Source organism: Sus scrofa, chromosome 14 (assembly GCF_000003025.6).
Source record: "Sus scrofa isolate TJ Tabasco breed Duroc chromosome 14, Sscrofa11.1, whole genome shotgun sequence".
Taxonomy (NCBI): Eukaryota; Metazoa; Chordata; class Mammalia; order Artiodactyla; family Suidae; genus Sus; species Sus scrofa.
In genome coordinates, this window is record NC_010456.5 from 99,079,966 (window position 1) to 99,092,926 (window position 12,961).

Here is a 12,961-nt window from a genome sequence, read left to right on the forward strand (position 1 = left end):
TCTGCAAATCGAAGATTTTGTGCTTCCAAACTCCTCATACCCTGGGATTCTAGCAGCAGGCACCTACATATGGTGGCTGAGTTATTTCTCAGCCCAGATTTGACTTTATGTTTTGGATCATTTTTTAATGTATTCAAAAAGCAATTATCCCTATGCAACCAGAGGCAATTGCAGAAGCAATTATACCAAGGGTAACATATGGCGGCTATAGAAACAATAGAAAGTTATTGCAGGGTGTTAAGCACAGCAGATGGAAAAGCATTGGTATAACCTTGACAGTTGACCCTGGGACTTTCAGATATGTTCTATCATCATATGAAAGGAGGCAAAGAACATCTGGCCCCCAAAATAGCATTTTGAGTGTTCTCTTGGCATTGTTAAATAGTTCAGAAACTTATAAAAAGGAAGCACGAATGGTCTCAGTCATTCAGCTAAGAGTTAAGTAGAAACTATAAGAGAAAAGGCACTTTTTTCTCCTAATAAATTTGGGAATTCTCCATCCAACTAGTCACACAGACATGCTCTTAGCCTGACTGTCTCCTAATCAAATTCCCCACCGAAGAGCTCCAAAATCAAAAGATAGCTTAACTTTCCAGATTTCTCTCTCACCCACTCCCTAAACCAGCCCATACTCTGGCTTCATGACTCTGGTTTTTTTCCTGATGCCATGGGAAATCTCATGGCTCCTTCATGTCCAGTTCAAATGTCACTTCCTCTTTGAAGACTTCCACAGTGCTCCAGGGAGAGTTTGGTGCTACCTCCTGCAAATTTCTGCAAGCATTTATTTATGCCCAAGTAATAGCATACTGATTTATGTTATGATCACTTGTTGATCTGTCTGTCTCCGGCTCTAATCATCCCACTAGCCTATAAGAAGCTTGAAGATAGGGATTATGCTTTAGTCATCATGACATATCCCAAGCATACAGTTGCATGTCTGACATTTAGAAAGTCTATTGAGTTAAGTGCTAGGTGACAAGTAATCAGCAGGTGAATTAACTGTAATGAAAGAATACACCTTATTACATCAACCCACCTAATAAAGGTTATTTTAAGGGGGACTTTGGAGTGACCTCACTTTAACCTCATAGAAGTGACTCTAATGCTAAGAATTTCAAACACTCAATATGCCAGTAATGGAGTTTTCAGAAGAGATAGAACACTATTCTGCTTCTTAGCATTTAGCTAAAATTATTAAACTCTTTCTACATCAGGCACAGAACTAGTCTTGCATACATTTAACCTTTAAACTTATGAGGTGTTACTACTCTCATTTTCAAACAGAATAGTTGAAGTGCAAGTAGATAAATTATCTTTTCCAGGCCATAGGGTTAGTAAGTGGCAGGGCTGGGATTTGAACTCCAGTCCTAAAACCCAATCTTCTTGGAGTTCCTTAGTGGCTCAGTGGGTTAAGGATCTGTGTTGTCACTACTGTAGCATGGGTTTACTCCCTGGCCAAAGAATTCTCACATGCCACAGGCGTGGTCAAAAAACAACAACAACAAAAAATAATAATAAAATAAAAATAAAAAATAAAAAAATAAAACTTGAACCCATACTACCCATGCTATTCTCCATCTAGTTACAGGCCCAACCCTAATATTTGAACTGTAGGTCATAGTCTTGAGTGTTTTTCTTCACCTCTTACTACTTTTATTTATTTATTTATTGTCTTTTTTTGCCATTTCTAGGGCTACTCCCGTGGCATATATGGAGGTTCCCAGGCTAGGGGTCGAATTGGAGCTGTAGCCACCGGCCTATGCAACAGCCACAGCAACACCAGATCAAGCCACGTCTGTGACCTACACCACAGCTCACGGCAACACCGGATCCTCAACCCACTGAGCAAGGCCAGGGATCGAACCCGCAACCTCATGGTTCCTAGTCGGATTCACTAACCACTGAGCCATGACAGGAACTCCAATTTACTTTTATTTTACTTAATTCTACTCACATAGGAACTTTCATTTAAATATTTTTGTAATCTTCCCTAGCAGACTTCTACCACTTTTATTAACAGTTATTATCAACATCTAGGGACACATATTATCCCTCAACTTCAGAGTAAGAAAACTGAGATATAGAGCAGTTAAGCAATTTTTCCAAAGTCACACAGCTACTAAATGACTGTGAACCCAAGCCACTGACTCTTGCACCCACATGCTATCATCCACTTCCTTTAGGGCATTTTCTATGTCAATTTGGAAGTCCATGTGTCAAGGTATCTGGGATTGTTACCCACCCAAGACAATTTCCAAACAGTTCAATTGCAGCAACCAAAATTATATATAAATGCGAATACCTCCTTTTCAAAGAAAACAAAATCCGTGTGTTTTCTTACACATAAAATGGAGCTAAAATCTGTATCAAGCTGTCAATTGTACCTCATCTGCTTCCATTAGGTAGCCTCGGTTCTGCTTTCATCACTAACTGGCAATATCCTACATCTGATTTAACTTAATCCTTTTTAAAAAACACAGGTAAATAATCTCAAATCCATAATCACTTGCCTGGTTGGTGAGATTGTTTTCTTATTTCTGAGAGATCATCCTCCACAACCACATATGGTATCTTGATAGAATAATAACCAAGAGCATTCACTGAGCCTTTCTATCATGTGTCAGATGCTGAGCTGAACTTCTGCACCCAGATCCCTCATTTGCCTAATCCTTTCATTAGCCCTGTTCTACAGGTGAAGAACTAAGCCCTCAGATGCAGAGAACCTTGCCAAAGGGTCCATGGGTGGAGCCCAGATCTGACTCAACCACTCAGCTTTTTCTCAGCCCCTCGCTGCCACTGTTCTAGTCTCTTCCCTTCCCCCTGTCATCAAGGAAAATCATCCAAACGGAATTTTAAAAAATAAATGAAGTACCTGATAAGACCCAGGTCGTCTCCATTCAAATCTACCATTTTCAAGAGTAACATTTCCTTGTCTGTGTTTGAAGAATACCTAGTCAGCAAAACAGAGAAACTTGGTCAGTTCTAGGTTAGAGCCTGGCCCTCGTGTTTGACAAAAAGTAGAAGCTGACACAAAAACGAAAACAAAATGCCTGTCAGTATGCAAGGCTCCCTGACACTCTGTGGTCCAACGAACTGCACCTCATTTCTCAGCTAAAGAAATGATTCGCAACTGTGATCAAAGGGGGATTAGGTCAGCTAACTGGAGAGGAAATATCCATTTTTATGTAATATAGGCAATATTATAGAACATATACTATTTCTTACAAAAGGCATGTCCTTTGAAATTTCTACTCATATCAAATTTTAGTGAAATCTCTTAAAAATAGCAGGGAATGTGCAAAATCAAAAGCATTCCTGATCTACAACTTAAAGGAATCTTTTCTGTTCAAAGGAAATCAGATTACATTTTCTTTTTTTTTTTTTTTTTTTTTTTGTCTTTTTGCCTTTTCTAGGACCGCTCCCATGGCATATGGAGATTCCCAGGCTAGGGGTCTAATCAGAGACGTAGCCACCGGCCTACACCAGAGCCACAATAATGCGGGATCCAAGCCACCGCGTCTGTGACCTACACCACAGCTCAGAGCAACACCAGATGCTTGACCCACTGAGCAAGGCCAGGGATCCAACCCACAACTTTATGGTTCCTAGTCAGATTCGTTAACCACTGAGCCACTACGGGAACTCCAGAAATCAGATTACATTTTCTAAAAATCAACTCTTTTGGAATCTACTGAAACATATGCAGACAAATGTAAAATATCAAGTTGAACTGAAATATTATTTTACTCTGCCATAGTAGTCAAGTACTTCTCTTCTATCATGAACCTGGTTCCTCATATAAAAAGTTAAAAAAATCATCTTCCTCAGTTGCCTCCTTCAGTTATGCCAGTTTTATATCTTAGTCTTCATGCCAATTTTCAAATTTTCTAATCTCTTCCCTCTTGCTCCATTCTCCTGGACTAAAATGATTTCTTGTGAATAATGTAATAAAAAGAGCTATTCATTAATTTAGAAAATATATGCAATGCACATTTTTATATTTTACAGAAAGAAGAAGCTGAGAGACAATAAATTAAGATTTAAATAAACCACGAAAGGTCCCACAACTAGGAAGTAATAAAGCTGAGACCACAGTTGTGCCTGGTTTGAAAGCCCAGAGTCCTTCAAACATTCACACCTGAGTCCCACAGCCAGCAACATGGGAAGATAGGTTGGTCTGTGCTTCTACAGTCTCATTTTATTTCTGCTTGTCTTGGATAATAAACACATTTTTAACTACTTTGGCTGTAATGCGCTTTCAGGATCTCACTCTATCCAGCAAGTATCAACCCTGTCCTTATAGTTTGTTGCTGTTTCTTAATGGAAACATGAGGTTTCACTTTGATAATTGCCTTCTCACCTTGCTCTCTCCGACAGTGGATTCCAAAGGTAAGAAGTGGGACTTCGGTTGATCTGTGCACCATCCACATTCCCTTTGTTGATAAAGATTTTGCCTGGTTTCATATTTGTGTGTGCTATCTCAATGCTCTATGGGTTGAAAAACAGTTGTAAAGTTAGAAATTCTGGTAGGCATAAGGACTTAGTTGATATAAACAGAAGATTCCTGTGAACAATTTCCTTTGTCTCCAACTTGTCCCTGCTATGGGATGAAAGTTGGGAACCTCAGGGCTGGTATTACTCCAGGGGTAAACAGACATGGCCTTCAGGGTGGAGAGAGGAAGTGCTCTCTATAGGGAAGCACCTGAGTCTCTCAGGGCTGCTGAGTCAGGCACCGTCTGCCGTTTCAGATGGTGGGAGGCTTGACCCTGGCAACTCTCCATCTTCCAATCTCACCCTCTAAGGCAGTTTTTTAAACTTTTTTAACTGAGAAACACAGCAATCAAAACATTTTTCATCGTAACTTAATATATATCAATATATGTATCCTGAAACAAAAGACCATAAAACAAGCTATATTCTATGTGTCATACACTATGATACTTTCCAATCTTTTGTTTTAGTTTCTTTTTTTAAGCTCATTGCAATCTATGAAATTGATTTCATAAAGCCTAGATTGCTATTCACACTATGAAAAGCATTGTTGTCAAGACATTTCTACCTTTGCAGGCTAGATCCCTGGTTTTGGGGGTGGCGGAGTGACATAATAAGAAAAAGTAGAGAGAGGCTAAACCTTACAGACAAAGAATGAAGAAAACATTAGCAAGGATTCTATAAAAGGAAATAATTACCTAGAAGGAGAGAGGGGAGTAAAAACTATTCAAACCAGGAAGGGGAAAAGAGTTTGAGGGTATCAGTTCAGAGCCCCACATCAGTCTAGAGCTGTTGGAGGACTTAAAAAAAGGGTGTGTGGAATAAATTGGATCCCCTTTTATGCTCTCTGGGAAATCCAAGGAAGGATTGGAATTATTTGTAATTACTTTTAGTTCCTCAGTTGGTTCCTTTTCATGTGACTTTGTTCAGAGAACAGACCATGTACGGACCTGTAATTTATAAGGGTTACATACAAATTGTTTTCTGTCTCTTTAGATGACTGTAAGAGGTTTACTGCCCTTAAACCCTCCTCTCCCAATCAATCAGTCCCTCAGGATTAGCAGCCCACAGCTCAGGACCAGAAACTACAATGCATCAGGAATGAGAAAGGGAGGTAGGTGCTCAGACTGTGATCAGACCAAGATCCTACAGGGACTCTCCATATCATAGAAACCACTCCTGAAACACTCCAAGTAATGCCAGAGAACAGCTGCCTCTAGGGTCCTTTGCCTACCTTCATGATGCCATTGACCATGTACTCAAAAGTACGATTGCTAAATCCTTCGCTGGCAAGTACAAATGTAGTGTATTGAAAATATCCTGCTGGACCTGAATGTGTGTGAGTGCCGCTCAGGATAACGTTGTCTCTTCTGTACAGGGAGCCATATTTACTCTGCAGTCTGTTCAGGACCTTTAAGAAAGAAGAAACAAAAATGAAACAGGACTAAGAGGAGGAGTAACAGAGGAGCTTAGCATGAGAAAAAGCTCTGACGAGTCTAATCACTGATCCCTATCAATGCCATCCCTGACAAGTGAACTTTCACTCTATGCTTGAGCTCATCATCAGAGTAACAACATCAACAATAATTGCAATCACTAACACTTTATAGATTCCTGCTGCGTGCAAGCACAATGCTAGGTATGACACACATCATGTCACTTAAAAATCTTTATCACCGAAAGAGGTATTTGTTCATCTTATCTTTTAACTGAGAACATTAATGTGTACAGAAATTAAATAATTTGTCCACTGATCTAATAATTAGCAGTCAGAATCTAGGTCAAGTCTCTCTAAACAAAGAACAAGTACCCTTATCTACTCATTGTCTAGACACTGTTGTAACCACTAGGAATACATGAAGTCCATACCCTAAAGAAGTTTTTATTCTTATGAGTGAAAGATAAACAAATAAAATATATAATATTATATACCAATAAATGCTGTGAAGAAAAAATACTGCTAGGTAAGGGAAAAGAGAGTGACAGGTGTTAGTGAGGAAAGATCTTTCCAAAGATGTTAGCTTTCCTCCGAGGCTTAAATGAAGAGAGCAAGCTGGTCATGCAATACTGAGGAGAAAGCACCCTGGGAGCTGTGAACAGAAAGTGCGATGGCCTCTTTTATTGCTTCACTTCCCAAAGTGAAGAACTCAATATTTCCAGGTAGAGACATTCACACTTACTCGTCTGGGGGAAGCTACCTGTTGTGACCTGAGGACACCTAAGCAATCCAGTGGAGAGGCCCAAATGACAGGGACCATCTTGTCAACACTAACTTGCTAGCCATGTGGGCAGAAGCCATAGAAGTGGATCCTTCAGCCTTAGCAAAGCCTTCCAACAACTGTAGCCCCAGTCAACGCCCGAGTTTAACCTCATGATACAAAAGTGATGGTATGTGACTGCTATTCCCACACAGAATCACCCAACCCAGGCATTCTAGCTGTCCTAACCCACCCAAATCCTGAGAAATGATACATGATTATTAAGTTACAGAGGTTTTTGGATGAAGTTTAGAGCAATAGATACCTAATCCAAAGAGACTTGGTAATTCATTGAATTAATCGGGGAACAGCCAAAGGAATGATTAGTGTCTTTGTATGGTATATACACATCACGAAAACAGCAGAGAGAAAATTGGTGATGTTGCTGAGTACTTATTTCTTTTTTTTGGCTCAAATATCTCTTTTTTATTGATGTATAATTGACTTAACAATACCATATTTAGTGCTGAATACCTATTTCTGATTATGCATTAATCAGCAGCATTCTGAAGTTTGGTATCATTGCGGTTTTCTTGTGAAAGGCATTTTGACCTTTATATGTGAAAAATTATTAAAACGTTTCAGCAAAAGTGTCAAACCCAAAACAACCTTCCTCAATGAAAGACACTGTCACTGAATACCAGGGACAATGATCAAAGTTCCTTTATGGCAGGGATGGCAAATACTGCTTATCTCATGCACTCAGTCCTATTCATTGGTGGTTGTTGCCAGAAACAATGTGTTGAGAAGGATTCTGAATCCAAATCTGGGATGAGAAAAAAAAAAAAAAGTGCTTTTTTGATTAGCAATGCTGTCTACCTTGAGTATGGCATAAGCAGTAGTATGCTGATAAATTGTTTCCCTGAAGAAAAAAAAAAAAAGCCCTCATTTGTATTGTTTGCCAATTTCCATGGTGTAAATACTCTCAACATAGTGAATTTCAAGCTACCAAAAGTTTTACTTCCAGCTCACAAAGTTTCTGAGTACTTAATAATCAGTTCTCATGAGCTGGTACAGGCCAGTTCCAGCACATTACTTCTACATAAGGGAGCAGCAGCAACTGATGTGCCGTATACTTAACAAACATAAAGACATCCATTCATCCCCTTTATTTGAGGTGAAGAGACCCTTCTAGACATGTGATCATTGAATCAGGAAGGAGATCGTACAAACCATCTTGCCTCATCAACCACTCCATGCCCCAAATACTGACTGCTAAGTTATTACATCCACATGAGCAATCATGCAATACCAGGCAAATGTGGAAAAGAAATATGATATAACCGGACCGACATTACCAGCCCACATTCTCCATCCCAATAAGCTTCTATGTTCCTTTTGTTTGATCCTAACTCTAGCCCCAACTCTTCATCATTCTTACATGCTCTTTCACACAGTAACTACTACTGCTTCATGAAGAAGAAATATCTGTAGAGAAAAGGGAAAATGATCAATAAAGGGACACCATGAAATCTTAGCTAAAGTCAAAAGCTGGAGTGTCTGTTGTGGCTCAGTGGTAACGAACATGACTAGTATCCATGAGGCTGCAGGTTCGATCCCTGGCCTCACTCATTGGGTTAAGAATCTTGCATTCCTGTGAGCTCTGGTGTAGGTTGCAGAGCAGCTCAGATCTGGCCTTGCTGTGGCAGTGGTGTAGGCCAACAGCTGCAGCTCCAATTCAACCCCTAGTCCAGAAACTTCTATATGCTGCAGGTGCAGCCCTAAAAAGACCAAAAAAAAAAAAATCAAAAGCTGATGTTCTTACAATTCTGCAACCAAGACAAGAAGCTCATGAAAAAGAAAGAATTTCCAGTCAACTTTAAAGTTTCCCTGTTCCACACATTTTTATTACTAAAGAACTACAATGTTAGGATTTTTAGAATGAAGTGCATTTTTTCAGGCTTATGCAAGAATCAAGCTCTTAAAAATGTAGAAATTATGAATCTTCAATTTTAAAACAAAAGAAAAAAGACTACAAACCACTCACAGAAATCTTATCCTAAACTATAATCTCTCATATGACTGTCAGACATATGGGACTTCTGGGGAAAAAGAAAAAAAAAATGTAAAGCTCAATCCTGTAATAACAATGTCTGCAAATAGCCCTTCTAAGTAGCATGTTTCCTACTTCATGAAAGGAGAGATATTTCAATATAGAGCAAAGTTACATTAATGTCTACCACTCACTTCTTTGACTTCAGTTCCCACTCCATTACTTATTGCTAACACTCTTGGGAACATGACACAGAAAGAGTTGGAAAAGTCATTCTGTTTTCCTGTCCTGCCTCACTGTGGGGGGAATCTTCTTTAATCTTTATTACATGCTAGAAATGTCATCAATCTTAATGCTGAAACTGAGACCCTGACTAAAACCAGGTGTTACAAATAACCTTAATGACACTGGGTTCATTACATTTATATGTTACAGCTTCCCCTGAGATGAACTTGGGATAAGCAAGTGGGTTCATTGAAAGGCCTTTCCTCTGGGTCTCAGGCTGCAGGGAGGAGTAAAAATAGGAAGAGACGGTTAAATGGTGACCACCCCTGACTTGATCGTGGTCTACAACCCAACACATTAAACTCCATCCGCTCCACATTCCACGCTCAAAGTCTACCTTTTGAACCTCCTGTTTCTACTAATGACCCTACCATTTCCCAATCAGAACCATTTTTAATTCCTTAGAAAAACTGTACAGTGCTGTGGTAATGAGTGTGCGCTTTGGCACAAATACGCCAATGTTTTAATCCCAACTCTGACAGTCCCTAAATGTGTACTCTTGGACAAGTTAGTCAATCCTCTGCAACGAAGCTTCCCAATCTGCCAAACATAATCACAATGCCTCACTCATACGGTCATTTGGAGGATTAAATGAATGACGATACATATGAAGCACTTAGAACAATACCCGAATCATCAGAGTCAACTTTTATGTCAGCTCATCCACAAATCTCATTAGCATTTGACTTTTTACCACTTTATAGTCTCACTACCATTCATTGGTTTAAGACTTTCATGCCAGCTTCATGTAAAACAGGGGAAATTTTCAGGCAGTTAAAATCCTGCAATGCTAGTTTCACTTTCTAGTTCTTTCAGCCTTCTAACCCCTTGTAAAAGACCCCCATGTTAAACCCTCTTGGTTGGAAACACCCGGTGTGATTACTGTTTCCCCAACTGGACTCTCATCAGTAGAGCCTTGCTTTCCTCATTTAGGGAATCTCCCAATTTATGTCTTCACCTCTAGTGAAGAGATGCCTTACTTCAATCTGCCTCAGACATCACAGTCTGATTAACCATCCTAAAGCAAAATTGTGTTTGCATCACTTCTCCACGCAAAAGTTTTGTAAGACACCCCATCACCCACAGACTTAAAAACAACCCGGCATCCCAGGACCCTATACTTATGACCAACACACATTCCAGGTACATCTCCAATTACATGCCTGCATGTGTCCTAATAGAACTAATCTCTGTCCCTTTAAATAAGAATCTACATTTCTCCCTGTGCCTCTCTGTGTTCCTGCTGGCTTAGAGAGAGAGAAACCTAAAAGTCCATGTTGATCACTCTCTTTCTCGCCCTCTACCCCTCCACCCTACCTCGTGTATTATAGTTGCCTGCCCAGGATCTCCTATGCACCTTTATCCTGAGCTCAACTTTCCTCAAGGTGGGGAACAATCTAAATTGGGGGAAAACCACAGAGTCTGTCATATTCTACAATACAGTTTAGAGATTAAGAGAGCTGATACCAAGTTCTTTTAAAATTTTATCATGGAAATTTTCAAACATATACAAAAAATAATCAGAGTAGTATAATGAAACCTGCATATGCCTTTCAAAAAACTCCAGCAATTTATGGCCAACCTCATTTCAGGGTTGCAGTTTAATTCTCTTTAATTCCTTGCATCTATTCTCAACAGTCTTAAAAACTTGAGGGAAGGGTTGCTGATTGATTGCACTCTCAGACTTCTAACAAGGAAGATGTATAGGAAGGTCACCTGGGACATAAGCTTACAAAAAACATTAGCATTAATAATGATGATGAGCCATCTGCAGAATGGAAAGCAAGTTTTGGCTAAGATGACTTAGAATGGAGTAATGTGGCTCATTCTCCTCACTCTGTTATCTGCTGGATTGTCAAAAGCTTAGAACATTATGGGTAGTTGAAACTAACTGGATGAGAAACAATGAGAGCTTAGTTACTGCCACATTCACCTGCGGGCTCTTCCTTTAAAACGCGTCATCTCCTTTTCACCGTTATCACTTACCTCCAACCTGAGTCGTTGTGATACCATGCCTATCTCAATGCTGACAAACACTACTCGGTTGGACCCATCTGGTTCCGCCATGATGAACGCACGGCTGTACAACCTTGTGAGGATGCCCTGTGCATTCTGGCCAGTTTTGCCGTAGCCCATCTAAAGGGAAAGAGAGAATCATAGATATTCCTTCTCACTGCCCTACTACCGGAAATCAGGCACAACCATACAAGAACAGACTACTCAGGAAAGGCAAAGGGAAACAATTCACAGGTCCCTGAGACTCCCAGTGAGACAGTATAAGAGTTTTCAAGAATAAAGCCTACACCAGAGTTCCTGTTGTGGCTCAGTGGGTTAGGAATCCAACTATTATCCCTGAGGATGCAAGTTTGATCCCTGGCCTCACTCAGTGGATTAAGGATCTGGCATTGCTGCAAGTTGCAATGTAGGTTGCAGATGCAGCTAGGATCCCATGTTGCTGTGGCTGTAGCCTAGGCCAACAGCTTCAACTCCAATTCAACCTCTAGCCTTGGAACTTCCATATACCGAAAGGTGCAGTCATAAAAAGAGAAAAATAAATGAAGCCGACATCACAAAACAAGGAACTTTACACAGAGTTCCTTGGTGGCTCAGCAGGTTAAGGGTCCAGTTTGTCACTGCTGTGGCTGCAGGTTCAATTCCTGGCCTTGCAACTTCCACATGCTGGGGGTGTGGCCAAAAAATAAAATAACAATAAAATACAGTCGTTTAAAAAAAAAAAACATTTCTGTGCAGAAGAATGCAAAGCAAAGTAATGGTCAGGTTGGTAGAAGCTCTTCACTGGCCTGTGGGAAAGGACAGAGCTGGTGTGACTCAGGAATTCTGTCACTACCCTGGAGACTTTTCAAGGCTCTTCTGTTCTTTGAAACAGGACCTTTCTCTGCCTATCTAAGGTACTACAGAGGAAAACAGTTCCCAGAGTTCCCTCTGTGGCTCAGCAGGTTAAAAACCTAACTAGTACCCATGAGAATATGGGTTCAATCCCTGCCCTTGCTCAGTGGGTTAAGGATCCGGTGTTGTCATGAGCTGTGGTGTAGATCAAAGATGTAGCTCAGATCTAGCATCACTGTGGCTACAGCTACAGCTCCCATTGGACCCCTAGCCTGGGGGTCCCCTATGCCACAGGTGCAGCTCTGAAAAGAAAATAGTTCCCCTACTATCATCCCACATCCCAGATATTGTGAAGATTGGAGCCTTCTTTACTTTGGTTATTTGCTATGCATTTTTTTTTTTCTGAAGAAAATGGTCTTTATAATTAAGTAACACTTATGGAGGGTACTTCACCCTGGCTTTTACCATGCTGCTGCTCCTTCAGCCAAGTCAGATCCAATACCCCTATTTTAAACTTCATCTCTCACCCTGGCATAAAACCCACCCATAAAAGCTCTACCATTCTAAGTCTTCAGAATGGTCCTTCTACTGCTTGCTTGACCCCTCATGTGAATGTTCATTTAAGGTTCACATTCCAGAGTCATTTTTCAGAACAGATAGCAGGGAATAACTTCTAGAATCTAAAGATTCTTTGCTAGAGGGTAGAAAAATCCAATCAGGCAACAACCTCATGTCCTGCTTCCTTAGTGAAGGGTTGATGTAAATGGATATGTCTTCCATCACAGCCAGGAAGTTGCATACCAGCAATCCATAAGCCACTCCAGACCCAGAGCAGTATTTTGCTTGGCTAACGTAATGTTGGCCCATACTGTATTTCCAGTTTTAACTAGAGGTGCTTACATTTTCCAACTGGGAGCTTTAAATCCTCACCTCTTCATTCCAAAAATTTTCTGGCTTCTCTCGGAAAAAAAAAAAAAAAACCTATAACATAGGGCAGCCCTAGGTCCATACACTTACATGGCAACAATTAGCTAAAGCCATACAACTTTCTAGTTGAACCATCATCCCCACCTCTTCCTATTGCCTC

The 12,961-nt window shown here is 40.3% G+C and overlaps 1 protein-coding gene across 3 annotated transcripts in view; it reads right to left on the reverse strand.

The window, feature by feature from the left end:
* ASAH2 (N-acylsphingosine amidohydrolase 2) overlaps window positions 1–12,961 on the reverse strand; it is a 123,264-nt gene that overhangs the window by 61,855 nt on the left and 48,448 nt on the right. For all 3 annotated transcript variants that reach the window (XM_021072693.1, XM_021072694.1, XM_005671250.3), the window contains 4 exons: window positions 11,014–11,163; window positions 5,726–5,902; window positions 4,361–4,488; window positions 2,873–2,950 (listed from right to left, as the gene is read on the reverse strand). In XM_021072693.1, the coding sequence (XP_020928352.1) occupies window positions 2,873–2,950; window positions 4,361–4,488; window positions 5,726–5,902; window positions 11,014–11,163 (533 nt within the window). The remainder of the gene's footprint in view (window positions 1–2,872; window positions 2,951–4,360; window positions 4,489–5,725; window positions 5,903–11,013; window positions 11,164–12,961) is intronic.